This window comes from Tamandua tetradactyla, chromosome X (genome assembly GCF_023851605.1).
Source record: "Tamandua tetradactyla isolate mTamTet1 chromosome X, mTamTet1.pri, whole genome shotgun sequence".
Classification (NCBI taxonomy): domain Eukaryota; kingdom Metazoa; phylum Chordata; class Mammalia; order Pilosa; family Myrmecophagidae; genus Tamandua; species Tamandua tetradactyla.
Window position 1 is genome coordinate 91,612,405 of NC_135353.1, and position 18,605 is coordinate 91,631,009.

The window sequence follows — 18,605 nt, forward strand, 5'->3', positions numbered from 1 at the left end:
TAACAGCTGAACTAGAGGTTTCTGGGGCTGGTATGGAAATAGTTATGATGGGTGGTAAGCATATTAAGGCTTTCCTTTGAAGGAAGGATTATTTTGCCATTTTTTTATAAACCACCTGGCTTGTAGATATGCTCCTTCTTTGGGTAAGGAAAGATGTTCCTGAGGGTATAAGAAGATGGTGACATAGAGAGGGTTAATAACTGTGTGTAGAATAATTTCTGCATGGCTTTGAACTTAGCTTCTCTGTCAGCTTGATTACTGCCTTTGATGGTAAAAGAGTTTAATTTATGATGACATTTCCAATACAGAATTGCTACTCATTTAGGATGAGCTGCCATTTAGGGATGCTGTCTGGAGAAATTTTAACATAAGATGGATGCTAATAATGGGAGAGCCTGTGGTGGTGAGGAACCCTCTTTGTCTCCAAATTGGGACATGAGAGTGTATGATGTACTAAACAAATTTAGAGTTGGTGTAAATGTTGACTAAAAGACCTTTTGTTGTTTAGAGCTCTTGTGAGAGCTATATGTTTTGTCTGCTGTAAGGTGATGCCTGGCAGGAGGGGTCTTAACTTTAAGACACTGTCTAATGTTACAATGGCATACCCTGCTTGAGTTGAGTTATTTGTTTTCATGGAACTGCTGTTGATGAATCAATGAAGGGCCAGTTCAGGAAGGGTGAATCCGTGAGTTTTGGGAAGGGATTCATGTAGCAGTCTAGGGCTTCAGAACAATCATGAATGAGGAAATTGTCATTAAAGAGATTAGATGTAGCAAGAAATGTGGTAGGATTGAGTGAGGGACAACTATGGAAAGAGATATTAGGGCTTTCCAGAAGTGTGGCATGTAGGTTTTGTCGGTGTGTGGTTGATATTGTGGATATGGCCTGGTGGGTTAGGAGGGATTGTAGAAAATGGGAGGTATGCACCATAGGAGAGGAGAAAGAGATAAGTTTTGAGGTTTCTTGAATTAGTAGTGAGATGGTGGCTAGATCTTGGAGACAAGAGGGTCAACTGAGGGAGGTCTTGTCTAGTTGTTTGGAGAAATAAGCTATATCCTGCATACTGGGCCATATGTTTGGGCTAGAAGTCCTAATGCAAATACTTGCCATACGTCGAGGTAGACTTGGAAGGGTTTGGAGGGGTTGGCAAGGTTAAGGCAGGAGAAGTAGTTAAGGCTGCCTTAAGCTGCATGAAAGTGTGGGAAAGTGATCAGGGGGAAGCTATTGGTTAGTGAGGGTACACATAGGCTGATTGATAGAGAGGTCTGGCTAAAAGGCTGAAGTTTGGAATCCACAAACAAAAGAAATTGGCAAGTACCAGGAAGGAGAGCAATTCAGGCTTGGTTACAGGCAGGGGGGTTAGTAATTAGTTCTTTTCAATCTGAGGTGAGACCTTTGTGGGTAGGAGTTAGATGGATTCCTAAGTATGTGCATTCTGTTTTGAAAAACTGACCTTTGTTTGGGGACACTTCGTAGCCTTTATCCACAAGAAAATTGAGTAGGGCAATGGTATGGGAAATGGAGAGATCTAAGGATGGGCTGCATAAGAGAAGGTCATCAACATATTATATAACGGTAGAGGGGTGCAAAGTTAGGGTGGAGAGATCTTCGGCAAGTGCTTGGCCAAAGATATGAGGGCTGTCTTGAAAACCTTGAGGGAGTATTGTCCAAGTAAGCTTTTGGGAGCTTTGGGAGGTGGAACCTGTCCTGGTAAAGACAAATAGGTCTTGGGAGGACTGACGTAGTGGGATTGTAAAGAATGTACTCTTAAGGTCTATGATGGTGAAATGGGAGGTATTTGGGGAGAAGAAAGGAAGATTATGTGGTTTGGGGACTGTTGGGATGATGGGTATGTTTGCTTCATTAATGGACTTGAGGTCTTGTATAAAGTCGTAGGAGCCTTTTGGTTTCTTTACTGTGGGTATTGGCATATTGCCTGGGGAGGTGGTTGGCCATAATAGTCCAGCAGTAAGAAGATAATTGACAACAGGTTTTAACCCCCATAGTGTTAGGGGGGAGAAGAGTTTTTGAGTTTTATTTGGGAAGTGGTTAGGATATTTCAGAGTGACCTGCACCAGCGCATGGTGTGTGGCCTTTGAGGAATGTTCAGTATCTCACAGTATAGTGTTATATTGGTTAGAGGGGACTGTGTGAAGATTGGGGGGGGTGAGAAGTTATTCTGGTTTGCTAGTTGCCAGAATGTGATAGACCAGAAATGGAAAGGCTTTATTAAAAGGGAGAATTTAATAAGGTGCAAGTTTACAGTTCTAAGGCCATGAGAATGTCCCTATTAAAGCAAGTCTATAAAAATTTCCAAATTAAGGCACCAACAAGAGGTTACCTTCACTCAAGGCTGATGAAGTTCAGGGTTTCTATCTCAACTGGAAAGCACATGGCAAACATGGCAACGTCTGCTAGCTTTCTCTCCAGGCTTCTTGCTTCACAAAACTCCCCTGGGGGACATTTTCCTTCCTCATCTCCAAAGGATTCTGGCTGTGTAGGCTGTGACTTCATGGCTCTCTCATGGCTCCAAAATGCTTCCTATTTTAAAGGAATTCAGTAAACTAATCAAAATCCACCTGGAATTGGTGGAGTCGCATCTCCCACTAATCAAACATTAATATCCACAATTGGGTGAGTCACATTCCCATAGATTAGGTAATCTCCATTGGATTAGATAATCTAATCAAGTTTCCAACCTAAAGCGCTGAATCAGGATTAAAAGAAATGGCTGGATCAGAATTAAAATACGGCTTTTCTACGGTACATTATCCTTTCAAACCACCATAGAGGTGAAGGGGATAAAAAGAGGAGGGTAACACTTTGGGAGTCTGGAATGGGGATGGTGAAGGTGGAATGAAATTTTATGATTATGTCCCAACCTAACAAGGGGGTAGAACATGCTGGTATTACCAGGAAGATATGAGTGAAGCTCATTGTTTCTATCAGGCAATGTGTTGGGGCCCAGAAGCTGACCTCTGACTGTTGACAGAGTTTCATCAGAACAACCTTGGAGGCATGGCCTCTTGGTCTCCTGTGAAATGAGGTACAGCCTGTATGCACTTTATCTAATCTGGCCTTACTGTGAGAAAGTTCTGCCTCTGTGGTTTCAGGCAGGTTGGTCAATGCTCACTCTGCTCTCAAGCATGCTGACTCTGGAGCCCAAAGGGAGCTGTATAGAAAACATTCTGATAAGTAATAAACAGTTCCTGGGACAAGAACCATGAACCAAACTTTGTAGCTTTTGCAGGCATGACAGATATCAAAAATATTGCTTTGTTATACTCCCTAAAACAGGTCCCATGTAAGAGCACAATAAATATGTGGATGTCAGTTTATTCAGGACTCTTGCTCCTGATGAGCTTGAGTCCCCTGACCCCACTTAACTAACTTGTTGTGTCTCTTGATCCTGTGCAGTGTCCCTTTTTCTCTCCTGTTCCCTAAGGAAATCCTGGCAATTGGTGCCCAAACAGGAACTAACAGGGACAAACAGGAGACAGAGAAAGGGAAGTCTCCAACAGATTGGAGAGGATTTGGTCACATTGCCAGGACCCAGAAGGAGGGAGATTCTGGACTCTGAGAACTTGGTAAAAAGTTTTGTCCTGGGTATGCTCTAATCAGGGTTACAATGGGACAATATTTTTCTTTACATGGTGAAAATAAAGCATTTATATATTTTTTGTTAAAGGCAAACAGAGTGAAAGTAAAAGAGGATAAACTCACAGAGTTATTTTGTATTATTCAGAAATATTGTCACTGGTTGCCAGAAAGAGGAACTTTAGAACTTAAACAATGGCATGAAGTGATAAAGGAATTTAAAAAAGGTTTATAGTCAAGGGGAAGATATTCCTGTTTCTATTTGTTTTTATGCAATTTAATTACAGCTGCATTACAACCACTTCAACATGGTAGTTCAGAAAATGCAAATGGTAGTGACCATGAAAGTGAGTGATCGGCCAGCTGATGCCACAGATGAAATACAAAGGGAAAAAAACACATTTCTTTTCATTCGGAGGAATTTCCTTATTTACCCTCTGTAGATAAATTATCCCATAAAGGAATTTATTTTGAACAATCAGAATACACTCAGCATCCTCCTCCTTTTGCTTTTCCCAACAATGTAACAAATGAATGTCCACCATGATTTTCAGTTGCGATTCCTAAAAGACCAACAGTCTCATTAGGAATTCGACAAGCTCAATTAGAGGGGAATCCGGAAGCTTATACGTTTCCAGCACAAATTACTCAAATTCCTCCCAATGATCAATTTCCTCTAGGAGGGCACCAATTTGAGCATGTGCCTCTTCCTTTTAAAATTTTAAAATAATTAAAAACTGTTTGTGCTCAGTATGGCACGTCTTCTCCATATACTTTGGAACTTTTAAGAGGACTAGCACAGTCTGAAAGATTAATTCCATGGGACTGGAAGATGCTTGCTCATGCTGCTTTAACAGCTTCTCAGTTTTGGCAATGGAAATTATGTCTATTCGGTGAAGCGAATCAACAAGCAGCTCGAAATGCTAATCACAGTCACCAGTACCAGTCACAGCAGATCAAATTATGGGCATTGGACCATATGCTGGGGTCAGAGCTCAAATACAGTATGATAATGGGGCTATTGTTCAAATTTGACTTGCTTATATCAGAGCTTGGGAACAAATTACTCCTCCTGGAACTGTTAGTCCTTCTTTTATAAAAATTTTACACGGAACTAATGAACCATATACTGATTTTATAGCTCAATTAAAAGATAATATAGAAAAGTCAGTATCTCAGGTGGAATTAAGATATTTATTATTACAAAAACTTGCTTTTGATAATGCTAATTCTGAATTTCAAAAGGCTTTACATCCTATTAAAGCTGCTGGAAGACATCTAGAGAATTATCTTAGATGTTGCAGAGACATTGGTTCAGAATGACATAAAATGCAGTTGTTAGCTGAAGCTGTTGCTGGAACAAGCATAAAGAGGGTCACAAAAAGAGAAATGTTTCAAATGTGCAAAACCTGGACAAATGAAAAAAGATTGTAAAGCTAAACATAATTTTGGAGCTCATCTCAAAGTTAATAATGTTAATTTAGAAATTAGATCAGGAAGAAATGCTCCCAGAAAATGTCCTAAATGTCAAAAAAGTTATCATTGGAGCAATCAACATAGTTCTTGATTTGATATTGAAGAAAATTTGTTATTGAGAAACTAGGTATGGGGGCCAGCTGGGGGCCCCAGCCAAAACAATGCTGAGTGGATGCAGGAACCAGTACAAACTCGCTCCAGCGATGTATACAAGATATGAGCAGGAAACCACAGAAGAAACAACATGTGGTAATACCCCACACCCAACAAGCCAAGCCACCTTCATGGGGGAAAATAAAAAAGTTAGCACAGGAAGCTAAGGATACTATTGAGGAGTCAGGCAAGGAAAGAAATATACTTAATTTGTTCCTTACTTTGATGACTGTAATTGAATTATCCATAAGTCACTTTGCCTTACACTTTAGTAAGCACTTAAATAAATTGATGTTGCTTGTTATCTTTGCAATCTATATTAAATATACCTATAACTAAAGCTGAAAATTATACTTATTGGGCATAGGTACCTAATCCTCCATTACTAAGACCTGTTACCTAACGAGACAATCCTGTAGCTGTTTATATTAATGATTCAACTTATCTTCCTGGACCAGTTGATTCTCATCTCCCTTACTTCCAAAAAGAGAAAGGAGAAAAAATTATTATTTCTGTGATGGCATTTCAAGGCCTTCCTTTTTGTCTCTCAAGCCATGATAATATGCCTTGTTTAAAATCAAAATTTCAGAGATGGCTAGGTTATACTCCTAAGAAAAATAATTCTCTAGCTAAATTACATTTGCTTTCTAGACTACGTTTTGCATATAAAGAAAAATCAATTTCTGAGCCTGTTCCTAATGAGCTGCCTTTATGTAAAAATGCATATACATGGACACCTGAGTCAGAGAATATTCAATGGGAACAATGCCATGCCAAACAAAAGGCAGTACTCATTAATGGTTTTTATGGAATTGTAACAGATTGGTTCCCTAAGGGGTACACAATTCAGAATTGTAGTTCTGACTCAAAGTGTTTGGTTAAGTTACCTCGATTTACTTTGAATAATTATTCTACTTAGATTTATACCAATGCTACAAATAAAATCTTGTGGCATGGGATGGGAATGGTAGCCCCATTTCCTTTTGTTAACTCAGGTCCTTGACAAACAGCAATTTGGAAACTGGCCATGAGTTTAGGTCCTATTCATATTTGGAAAGGAAATCACTCTTAAAAAAATTCAATCTATTCTCTTAAATTTAAAATTGATCAAACCGCTTACATTCAAGTTTGTGTGAATAATCCTTATGTTACTTTAGCAGGAACAATTGCTTTAATTCATCCTCATCAGAGATACATTGTTCTGATTGTCAATTATTTACCTGTCTTAATTCTTCTTTTTCCAGAAATCAGACTTTTCTTCTTTTAAGAAAGCAATTTGGAGTATGGCTTCCTGTGAACCAAATTCGACCTCAGGAATACCTGATATACATATTTTACTCAAAATTTTACAAAATGTGCTTAAATGCACCAAAAGAGTTATTGGTATTTTAATTATAGTAATCTTGGGAATCATTGTCCTCACTACTACAGTTGCAGTAGCTGGAGTGGCTTTAACAGAAGAAATTCAAACTGCACATTATGTACAAAAATGGCATGAAAATGCAAGTAAAGTATGGACTCAGCAGGTTAATATAAATAAAAAAATTCATCTGCATACAAAAGACTTAGAACAAACTGTAATTATGTAGGAGATGAAATTCAATCGCTTAAAATGCAACAGCACTTGTTGTGTGATTGTAATATCACATCTTTCTGTATTTCTCCACACTCATATAATGAAAGTGAACATAAATGGGAAAAAAATAAAAGACATTTATTATGGCATCAAGATAATTTAACTATAAATATTAATGAACTTCAAGCAAGAGTAGTAGATATGCAAAAGAACACTCCAAAATTATTACAAAGCACTGATGTTATGAATGGGATTGCTCAAAGGCTGCAATCTCTAAATCCATCAATGTGGTTAAAAACATCAGAAGGATTTACTATTAGCTTAATAGTGATGCTAATTCTTCTCCTTTGCCTTTTATGCATAGTTTGGACATGTGTTCAAAGAAAACAATGTGAATCCAAATTAAGGACTGCTGCCTTAACCTCTGTCATGCTAGCCCTACAAAAATGAAAAGGGATTTAGATATTAAATTTCTGGACAGACTAAAGGCATTGAAATCACAGTGGTTTAGTTTAAAGGCCAGGAGGCATAGGCTGTCAAGGACACATATGAGACCCTCTTAGGGGGTGTTGCCCCTCTCTCAACTTACACCACCCTACTTGCCCCCAGAAGACGGCTGGTTAGCCAATGATGGATCAAATCCCTCAGGGAAGGAACAACCTAAGACAGGCACAGTCGCAAGGGACCATCAGGAGAAAACTTGGACTCTTCACAAAAAATGAAAAAAGGGGAACACAATTGGGTAGGTGGTACAAGGTTGGTAGAGGAAAGGACAGTTATGGAGGGAAAAAAGAAGCCAGAATGTATGGAACCACCAAAGGTTTGCCATTGTGCTGTATAAAGTCCTCAAAGCCTTGGAGGACTTGAATGTCTAAAGTACTATGTTCAGGCCATTGTGTGTTATTGTTTAATTTATATTGTGGCCTAATTGTGCTGGAGTAAAAATGAGGCTTCTTTGGTCAGGTATAGAGAGTTTCAGGCTACAGAAGAGGCAACCTAAAGGGTGTCTTTGGGAGGAATGGAATGAATGCTGCCCATGGTGGACAGATGTGTGAGTCTTAGAGACCTGGGGAACAGAGAGAAGAGACTGAGACAGGCTTGATGAGATTACTGGATCCTCTGGAGAAGCACCGAGATGCCCCAGAGGAGTGGCAAGTCTAGGAACCTCAGGTGGGGGTTGAGGGGGGAGAGTGATTTCCCCATGTTGCTCATCCTCAGTCCAAGGAAAATGGGTGACTTATCCCAGGGCCAGGTGTCCCCAGAGCTGGGAGTCAAATCTAGGTGACTGTTCCCCTCTGCTGGAGAGGATCACAGACCTTGTGTTAGGATTTTCACAAATCGAATGGCTAGGGAACAGTTCCCCTTCAGAAATGGAATAGCCAGAGGACAGTTTCCATTCAGAAATGGAATGGCTGGGGGAGAGTTCCCCACTGAACCGGTATCCAGAGACATCCTGAGACTCGCTTGACCATGAAATCAGTGTCCGGGGTTGTTTGCCTGGTTGGCATTGGTGAGGTGGAGGCTCCCCAGTGATCACTTTGTCTCAATGAAGCCTTCCTGCGTTTTGGCAACAAACTGTCAGGCTTGAAGAAAGGCTCAGAGACAAACTGACCACAGGTGAAAAGATGTATTCAAAAATCAGCTAAGTGGGAGTCTGAAGTCAGACTTCAGCCCCCAGAGAGAACAATGAGAGGATATTTTATACGTGAGGGATTGGGCAGGGTGAGAAGTCGAATACTGCTGCAGTCATGCAGGTTTGTAACTGCTGGAGGGTGGATCCAGCTGCTTGAAGGTGGATGGATGATCAATTACAGAACTGCTGTGAGGGAATATCTGTTAAGGGCCACTCACATCATGGGGGAAAGGCCTAGTCTAATGCTAACAAGCCCCAGAATTTTGCTACTTTCCTTCTTCTCACTACCCAATTTGATTTTCAGTTACTGTGATACAAATTGTTCCATACTTTCCCAGTTGTTTACATCCAAAATTCTGCCTATGTAATTTACTTGGACAAAACATACCTATATGAAAAATAAGAATGAATTTTCTGTTCCTAAAATAAAAGTGTGGTTAATTATTATAAATTACCTTAATTATTCATTCTTAGTAAATTCAAAACTTTGGGAGATTTATTAACTCTTTCAGCATCTTAGAAGATAATAAAATGCTTGTGTTTGGAATAAAAAATTTCATTTTAAGCATACTAAAGTCACAGTTTTAGCTCTAAATAGTTAACATGCCATCCATACTGCTTACTACCTAAAAATAAACTATATCCAGAGAAATGTGGTTTTAAATTTTCCATTAAAAACAATAAACTTACTTGTTTGGTGGATTACATTCTTGGTAAATATGCTGTAAGTAAAATTATGCAAGGAGAAACTCTTCTCATAGGAGCATTTTATAATAGGGGTTTATATTTTTAAGCAAGAGTCTTATGTTCAATGTTTTTTATAAAAATGACCACACATTCCTTGCAAATAATCCATTTAATCAGTGGTAAATGTTTTACTCTATGTTTGTATATAAAGCTTTCTAAAGGTAAACAGTCTAACGAATCCCACATAAACAACGTTTAAGATCATACAAATTGTTGTATAAAATTTTTGTATTCTTCAAAATTCCTTCCCATTGTTATTGAAACAGTCAAAATGTGAACAAGTCTTTCATCAAGATATGGGGTTCTGAAAGGTTTCTAATTGGATATGACATGGTTCTTGTGGAAATATGAGGAAATTTAAGGATTTTTTGTGACATTTTGAGAAACTGATTCAAAATTCTCTTCTTTGCCTCACATCACGACCCTGTCACAAGCATAGGGATAACTGTTTAAACTGTTGCTCATTGTAATACATTAACATAGTCTTATTGCCTCTCGAGGTGCCATCTCATCAACCAGAGCATTATCTCCTTTCCCCTTAGCATTATTGAAGATGAACCAGCCTTAAAAATTAAAGCACGTTGGTTGCTAGTGTGTTTTTATCCTTTTCTCTCTCACTACATTTGCAACTCTTCCCTTTGGATTCACATGTCAGAAAGAGCCTACAGATTCTACATTAAAGTGAAAAGTGCCTAATTTAATTTGCTCGTTAATCCACATTCCTGTGCTTGAAACATTACTTCTTTTAAACTAACTGAAAGGACTATTGAAAAGTGAGGCTCGTTTTCTCCAAAATCATAGGAGGATATGTAGCTTTAAATGGGGCTGTTTCAAAGTCATCTACTTAAGGTGGAGACTGTCTACATGGCCATTCTGATAATGTTACTCTCAACAGCCAGGCCCTTCTGGAAGCCCTCGTCATAGATTCTCTTCAGATAGATGTGTATAAAGAATCAGAAATTCAGTTTCATTATATTATAGTTCTAGAACTCTGTCCCTCCTTGGAAATCTTATTCTATTTTTACTTCATTTTTTAATTTGTCACTTCTTCATTTTCTATAGCCAAACTGCTCAATGGAATATTTTGAAGACCACCACTTCCCTTCTCTTACAAGAGTCTGTTTAAATCACAGGCATAAAAAATACGAGAATGATGGATTGAGATTCACAAATGCCAACCTGAGAATCTGAGGATTGCTGGTATTCAAATCCTCCATAGTGACTCTGAAACTGAAGATGAGAAAATTGCCAGAAGGGGGACACACATTTTTCTCTCATTCACTCATGGTAGTATATTATTCTTGGTCTCTAATGCAATTCTGTGAACTCTGCTCAGAGAAACTTCTCAGAAAACACACATATGTTCAAAGTGAAGTATAGTAATGTTTAAGAAGGAGTATTGGAAAACTCCAAAAAAATCTTTTCTTGGCTTTCCAGCTTTCCAATTTCATCTATCTATTTATGAGGCTCATATGGTCTTCATTATGTCCTAAATTACCTATTGTGGAAAATAATGAACTGTTTCATGTTCTTATAGCTCCTCTCATCATGGCCCTGTAGACTGGGAGAGAGTTAGGAAAGCTTGTTATCATTTGATACCTTATAACCTCCAGTCTGACATGCCAACCCCAAACCCATAGATTTTTCTGATAATCCCAGTCAAATTGTGCTGAAATGGTCTTTGTCTCAGGTGGACTAAGTTTAGTCTTTCTCTTCATATCAGACAGACTTCTTCAGAGAAAGAGACCCAATAGGATGCATAAGTTATTGGCTCGGCTTATTATGGGGACAGGCAAGTCTGAATCTGTAGGGAGGGCTTGAGACTAGAAGTTCCAGTGATGGAGATGTTGAATTCTGGAGTCTGAATTAGGTACAAAACTCAGGAAGATGTGGAGGATGTTGTCATAAGGAAGAATTCCCTTTGATCACAGAAATCTTCAGCTATTCCTCCTTGAATATCCAACTGATTATAGAATACCTACCGACATTTTAGAGAGAAATTTCCTTTACTTAAGGATCACTGATTTTGAATTTTATGCCATGTATGAAATGCCTCCAGAGAGGTAGACCAGTGTTTGACCAAACAACTGGAAAGCAGAAACTAGTCAAGTTGACACGTAAAATTAATCATCACATCTTCACAGTTCTAATGAAATTAATATTGACCTAGCAAATGTAATAACACAAACAGAATAATTTAAGCAGATATGATGTATACTGGACAAATCTTGGCTCACTATTTTTTATCCTGAGTCAAGCTGCTTAACTTGTCTCACCTTCCATTTTATTCATTTGTAATGGAAACTTCCATAAGTTTTTAAAGAAAGGCCAAATGAGGTGCTATATGAGAAAGTACCTAACACAATGACAACCCAGAACATGATAGGCTCCTAAAGCATTTTAAATGAATGAGTGACTTTTTATGCTTTTTATTCAGTGACAGTTTTGAGCCCAAATCTTTAGTACACATTTACTGCAACTTTTTACTTCCTTGTGTTTGTGCATTTATTTCTTAGAAAGATTGGTGTGATGGTTAGGTTCTGGTGTCAGCTTGGTCAATTGGTAATGCCCAGTTGTCCGATCAGGCAAGCACTGGCCTGACCATTGGTGCTAGGATATTTCATAACTGGTGTCTGTTGGTCACTTGCTCATACGCTCCATTGCTTTCAGTCTCATTCCTGTAGTGTTTCCTCACTTTGTTTCTCCAGAGCTAGCTTTCATCCCTTGGCTTCCCTTGGCTCTCTCCAGGCTCTGGCTTGCTTAACAACTCATGGGAAGGGACATGGCAATATCGACAGGGCTCTAAGCATCTCCAAATATCCATGTCTCTCTTCTGAGCTCTCTCCAAAATGTTGCCTATTTTAAAGGACTCCAGTAAACTAATCAAGACCCAACTGGAATGGGTGGAGTCACATCTCCATCTAATCAAAAAGCCACACCCACATTTGGGAATGTCACATCTCTATGGAGAAAATTTAATCAAGAGTCCCTACCCCCCTTTTAAATCATAATTAAAAGAAATAGTGCCCCCACCACAAGATTGGATCCGTATTAAAATATGGCTATTCTGGTGTACATAGTATTTTTGAATGGGCACATTCCACCCTCTGGACCCCCCAAAAGACATGTTTTTCCATATACAGAATACATTCACTCCATTACAATATCACAAAAGCTTAAACCACTTCAGTAACAATACAAATACCATACAGAGTCAAGAACAATACAAAAATCTCATCAAAGTTAGTTACAGGCATGGTCTGTTCTAAGGTAAAAAATTCTCCACTGACTCTGGACCTGTAAAACTCAGAATAAGTTATCTATTGCCAATATACAAAGGTGGGACAGTCATAGGATATATGTTCCTATTGCCATAGGGAGAAACTGAAAGGTAAACAGCGGTCACTGGACCCATACAGTTCAAAAAACCTGCAGGGCAAACCGCATTAGATTCCAAAGTCTGAGAGTTATATCCTCAGGGCTTTAGAATGCAGCGGTTGCTCCAGGGGACCACCTTTTACTTGGCACCACCCTGTCCATACATTGAGGCAGCACCCAGAATCTCTGCCATCTCCAAGGCACATGCCGAACCCCTTCAGAACAATGGGGTGGCAGCCAGGTTTGCCCTAATCTCTAGTTTATGCACTCCACCCTCTCAAAGGCCTGAGGGGGCACAGCTCTTCATGAGCAATGAAGCAGAAGGCCCAACCTTTGCTTCTGGGTCCAACTCACCTTCTCCATATATAAGGGTGGGTCCACTCTCCTGGACTGAGATTTCCTGGCTCCAGACCTTAGCCTCCATGGTCCTGCCTCTGAAGACATTTTTCTTTTACTCTGTCCCTTTAATCCAGACTGGCAGCAGTTCCATTTATATACCTTCCACAACACTCTAGTTGGTTTATTGTGTAGTATACTGGGATTATACCCATCAGATAATAGGACTTTCCATAAATTCTTTCTGGATAAACCCATCTCAAATCCAAACTTGTCCCTCAATGGCTGACCACTTCCATGATTGGATAAATCCTCATATGAGGGTCTATTTACTGGGGTCTCACTTTCTGAAAGCCCAGAATTCTCCAGAACACCAATTTCTGTTTTCTTTTATCCTTGCAGCAATGGGCAGGCCAGTACTTGTGTGACCAGACAACTGGGCATCATCGCATGTCCAAGTTTCCACCAGAACCTAACCATCAAAGTCCACCACTGCCAAATTGGCAGCTATGTACATCACCTTGAAATATGCTTAATTTCCAAATAGAATGCAATAACAGACATATGTTTTGCCTAACAATACTCAACTGTCTTGTGTACAGCCAGCAATGCACTACATCTCTCCAGAATCAGGTACAAGTCCTTAGGTAACATTCACCCTTAAACTTCATATCCTATAATTTAAATGCTATAACACAAACAATATAACTTATGTCATATGATAAGAGAAAAACAAGATTTTTTGCATGCAAGAGTTTAGTTCTCATCTCTTTCTTCTCACATTTTACTAAAGCTTCAAAGAGCAGCCAGACTGTAATTTCACATTTAGCTTGGAAATTTCTTCTGCTAAATATCCCAGTTCATCACTGTTAAATTTTGCTTTCCATCTACAAAGAATTTCTTCCTTCCAGTTTTTAATGACATGTTCATCATTTCTGTCTATGGGGAAGATACCTTAATTCAAGGAAGGTCGATGGGTCAGGGACAGCTCTGTCAGCTGGGTAGTCCCATGACTGGCATCTGCCAGTCCCTTGCTACTGAGCTCCATATCTTTCAGTTTCTGTTCCTATGGGAATTTCTCACTATGCTTCTCAGGCTTGGCTTTCATCTCTTGGCTTCCCTTGGCTCTGTCCAAGTTCTGGCTCACTAGCATCTCATGAGAAGACACATGGCAAATTCTGCTGGGCTCGAAGCATCTTCAAACATCCAAGACTCTCTTCTGAGCTCTCTCCAAAATGTTTTTTCTTTTCAAGGATTCCAGTACACTAATCTAGACCCACTTGGAATAGGTGGAGTCACATCTCCATCTAATCAAAAGGCCACACCCACAGTTGAGCATGTCACATCTCTGCAGAGATGATATAATCAAGATTTTCATACTACAATATTGAATCAGGATTGAAAGACATGACTGCCCCTACGAGACTAGATCAGGATTAGAACATGGTTTTTCTGAGTTACATAATATTTTCAAACCGGTACAGACAGCAACTTCTATCTGTACTTCCTTGTGTTATCAAAGATAACACACTGCAAAGTCAAGAATGGCTGCTTCTATTAAAATGAGTAAAGCTCTCTGCAATGTGAAGGGCATTATGCTGCATACTCCAAATTTAAATTGCTGTGCTAACCATTGTAAACCCTATGATGTGTGTTCTCATGTTATCTTGTACACTGTTTACATTTTAACAGAGATGGTTATCTGACACATAAAAATATTCAAATTATTCTTTTATTTTGAAATAAAAGTATGCCCTAGCTATCTTTCCAAGGCAATATAATATGCAGACCTTCCCATTAAAAAATCTGTCATCAGTCCCTATTATAAGATCTAGAAGAGGTGAGATTGGATGTTTGAAAACAAGAATAATAGAAATTGTCAATCAATGTAGTTGCTTTGAACTGCTACTTGGCACTTGTGGTGAAGCTGAAAATGTACAGCAATTCTGGTCATGAAAACTGGATGAGTGAAAGAAGGAAGACCCAGGATCCAAAGGGCAGTGATTAAATAACTTCATTATTGATTCTCAGTACCCGTGTTCAAACAGAAATTTTGTTAAAAACTGGCTATATTCTATTAGACAAGAAAAATTACTTTAATCTTTCTGTGCTTTATTTTATTTTCTACTTACAGGTGATGTATTAGCTGTGTTCTCTAGAAAAACAGAACCAACAGGACATATCTGTAAATATGAGATTTATAAAGGTGTCTTATGCAACTGTGGGAATGGAAGAGTTCAAAATCCACAGAGCAGGCTGTGAAGCTGGCAGCTCTGAAGAAGTGTCTGGATGAACTCAGGAGAGATTTGTTGGCTGAAGAAGCAGTGAAAAAGTGTCTCTTCTTCTGTAAAAGTCTTCAACTGATTGGATTATCTCATTTGTGGGAGGCATGGCTTAGTTGAGCACAGAGGTAAACAGCCACAGCTGTAATCAATGGACTGATGATTTAATACACCAGCCTTCTGGTTTACCAACCAGCCACAAAATATCCTTGCAGCAATAGCCAGGCCAGTGCTTGCTTGACCAGACAACTGGGCATAATCCCTGGGCCAAGTTGACACCAGAGCCTCACCATCACAACTGGATACTTTTACTCCTATTCAGGAATAAAATTCTTTTTTATATGCTAAAAAAGTTTCATGTATTGTTGTATCATATTAACAATAACATTTACTGAAGAAATGTTTATTAAAATATCCCATTTCTATTTGGTTGGAAACATCTGTAAAAGCTTGATCTAGCTCTTGAAAATAAGAAAGTGCCTTGAATTACCAAGGAGGAAATAAGTCAGTACCATGTTCTCTTCTTCTCTGGCATTTTCCACAGTCTGTCTCCACCATCAAACTCTTATCACCATCACAACATTAGACATTAATTTCTCTTCTTCTTCAAAATTCAATTAAAGGAATCATCTATTTGGTCTTTCTGGTTTTTGGAGCAAGCCAAAATGCAAGAGTAAACAAAGTCATAATTAAAAGTTATTTAATTTTTAGCTAGCCATTGATGAACCACTCTCCCTGCTCATGAGGCGGGAACGGATAACAGAGCTGCCATGATGGGATAGTTGGTCACGAAACTCTGAGGCCATGAAGTAATAGAGAATTGGATCCAAAAGGCAGCAGAGACTTGCAAGGCACAGACAAAAAGGGTGGAAATACAGCGTGCTTCGGACAATGGGACAACTGCTAATGATGGTTTCCTTTACCATGGTGTAAAAAATAAAGTTAATATGATAGGGAGTGAAGCAAATGAAGAAGACTGCGGCACACATGAAAACCATCCGTAGTGCTTTCTGCCTTTCACTGATCCCTTGGAAAGCCAGTTGTGGCTGTCTCAAAGATATAGTGGTTTTCCAGGTACACCATGCAATGACGACCACTGGGATCACAAACCCTGCCAGTTCAGCAATTGTTATCATTCCAACCAAAGCCACTGCATTCATAGGCGTATAACCAAGATCAGCAAAGCAAGACTCCGTTTTGTTGGCTAAGTCCGTGCTTCTGAGGATGGGAAACGGCAAACAGGCAGTGCCCACGATGAGCCAGATGGCAGCACTGATGCCCACATCATACTGACGTTTCCAGTCTCTGGCCCTGAAGGGCTTGAGGAGAAAGAAGCATCTCTGAAGGCTGATGCATGTCAGGAAGCAAATGCTGGCATACATATTCAAATACTTCAGGTAGAAACTCAGTAGGCAAAGGGCTTTCTGAAAAGGCCAGTGGTGACTGATGTAATAGTAAATCCGGAGGGGTAAAGACAGCACATGCGCAAGATCAGCCACAGAGAGATTGATCATAAAAATTACAGCTTTATTTTTCTTGCTAATGAAGCGGCAAAGAACCCACAAGGCTGAACTGTTGGCCAGAAGACCGGGGATGAATATGAGGATATAGGTGGTTGCATACAAGGAGTACTGAAATGTCACATTAGGTGGAGGGCAGTCGGTATCGGCATTGCTGGTGGTATTGTTATCCATCTTGAATATTTCAATATATTCATCAAGGTAAGTTGTGAAGTTATGATCCCTGCCCAAAGCAAACAGAAACAAAGAGTATAATGGTTAACTTAGTTCTTTATTCCACCAGCTCTCTTTTTTATACTTACAAAGACATAGGGTATTAGAATTAGAATGGACTTGTTTAGAGATGAGAAATAGAGGTTCAAAGAAGCTCTACAACTGATCACAGTCATCCAGTGAATTAATTAGGAAGCCATGGTATTGTCCCTCAATTGCTCTACCAGATTCCTACCACATCTAAATGGCTGTACATTTAATCTTTGACATTTGAGTTTATTCCCATTTGCCTTCAAATTTGTTTTTTCCAAGCCCTAGTTAGAATGAATATTGCTCATTCACTCCCAAACGCAATGGTAGAAATCCAGCTTCACCTTTTAGATCTCCTTGTCTCTCCTTTGTCTGCTACATTGTCTATGGGGTGCTGGCTTCCTGCCTTGACTTGCCAGTGCTTGGAAAATGGATTCGTTGCCTTGATACTGCATTGCTACTGTCCTAGTCTGATACGGAATAAGAGAAACTTCTCACTAATTTTAGGGCTTAGGAATATCCTCGTGTGGCACAAGGGCATGGGCATGGAAGAATTACCCAACACTCACAAAGAACTTTACTTAGGGCACCAGTAAAACAAGGCTAGCAACACCATTTCTGGGAAACAGTTTAAGATTAAAGACCTCTTTTTCATTCATTAAAGTAGTCATCATAAGGATAAAACATTTTTGGACTCCTTCATTCATATTTTTCTTTAGTATGGTTTTTATTATACATTATATGTAGGGTATATGGGGTATAAGGTAAACTTTAGTGTTTCTCAAGATCTGGCCATAGAGTTATGCAGGCTACCTGCAGATAGGAATGGTAAGAGAGAAACAGCTTAATTATTTTATTTGAACTATCTTGTAGAATTTCAGACGGGGAAGGATCCTTGGAAACTACCTAATCCATCCCTTGCATAATACAGTTAGAAGAAGTGAGGTCTAGAGAAAAGGGTTTATTAAGGCCACACAGCTACTAAATGGAAGATCTGGAACTTCAAAAGGGAAGGCAATATGGCTAATCTCCCCATCATTTGATTTCTTCCCAAAGACAAGCTGAACAAATGTACTTTCTTTCCATACCTGGGAATGTTGACTGTATTTACAGCTAAAAGTGAGAGAAATAAAACTGAAGTTCTTCCTCAGTTGAGGTAAGGGTTTTTGTTGTCTTTGTTACTGTTTTGTTGGTATTTTGTTTTTGCTTTAAATAAGTTTACAGAAACAAAGGAGTGACCTAATTTTACACTCTCTTCCTAAGTAGAAGAATGGTTTTCTATTTCATTTTTATTCCTACCCCAGGAAATATGGATGTAGAGATGTGTTAAAAGAGTAAAACTTTAAATTGTGAATTCACAGATGAAAGAAAGCAGACATTATGAGCTACCATTTTACGAAAGCATGCTTTCACTTTCCCTCCCCTTTTTTCACCCCTCCCTACTTGGCATATTATTTTTTATATGCCCTAAAAAGTCATGCAGACATTTTGCAAATGTCTGTATGACTTAGAGCTCAGAGTAGTGGAGATGGAGGTATACCCACAGGTGAGAAGGTAGGAAGTAATTGTCATTTTATAATTATCTATGATGTTCAATAGAAAGAACTTGTGATGGGAGTTTCCTATGCATTATCTAATTTAATTCTCACAATGGCCCTAAAAGG

The 18,605-nt window shown here is 39.1% G+C and overlaps 1 protein-coding gene across 2 annotated transcripts in view; it reads right to left on the reverse strand.

Annotated features, from left to right (window-relative positions):
- Positions 1 to 9,280: 9,280 nt before the first annotated feature.
- The window catches only part of P2RY10 (P2Y receptor family member 10), a 30,104-nt gene continuing 20,779 nt past the window's right edge, over positions 9,281 to 18,605 (reverse strand). For both annotated transcript variants that reach the window (XM_077144752.1, XM_077144753.1), the window contains one exon: positions 9,281 to 16,921. In XM_077144752.1, the coding sequence (XP_077000867.1) occupies positions 15,886 to 16,872 (987 nt within the window). In that variant the 5' untranslated portion in view covers positions 16,873 to 16,921 and the 3' untranslated portion in view covers positions 9,281 to 15,885. The remainder of the gene's footprint in view (positions 16,922 to 18,605) is intronic.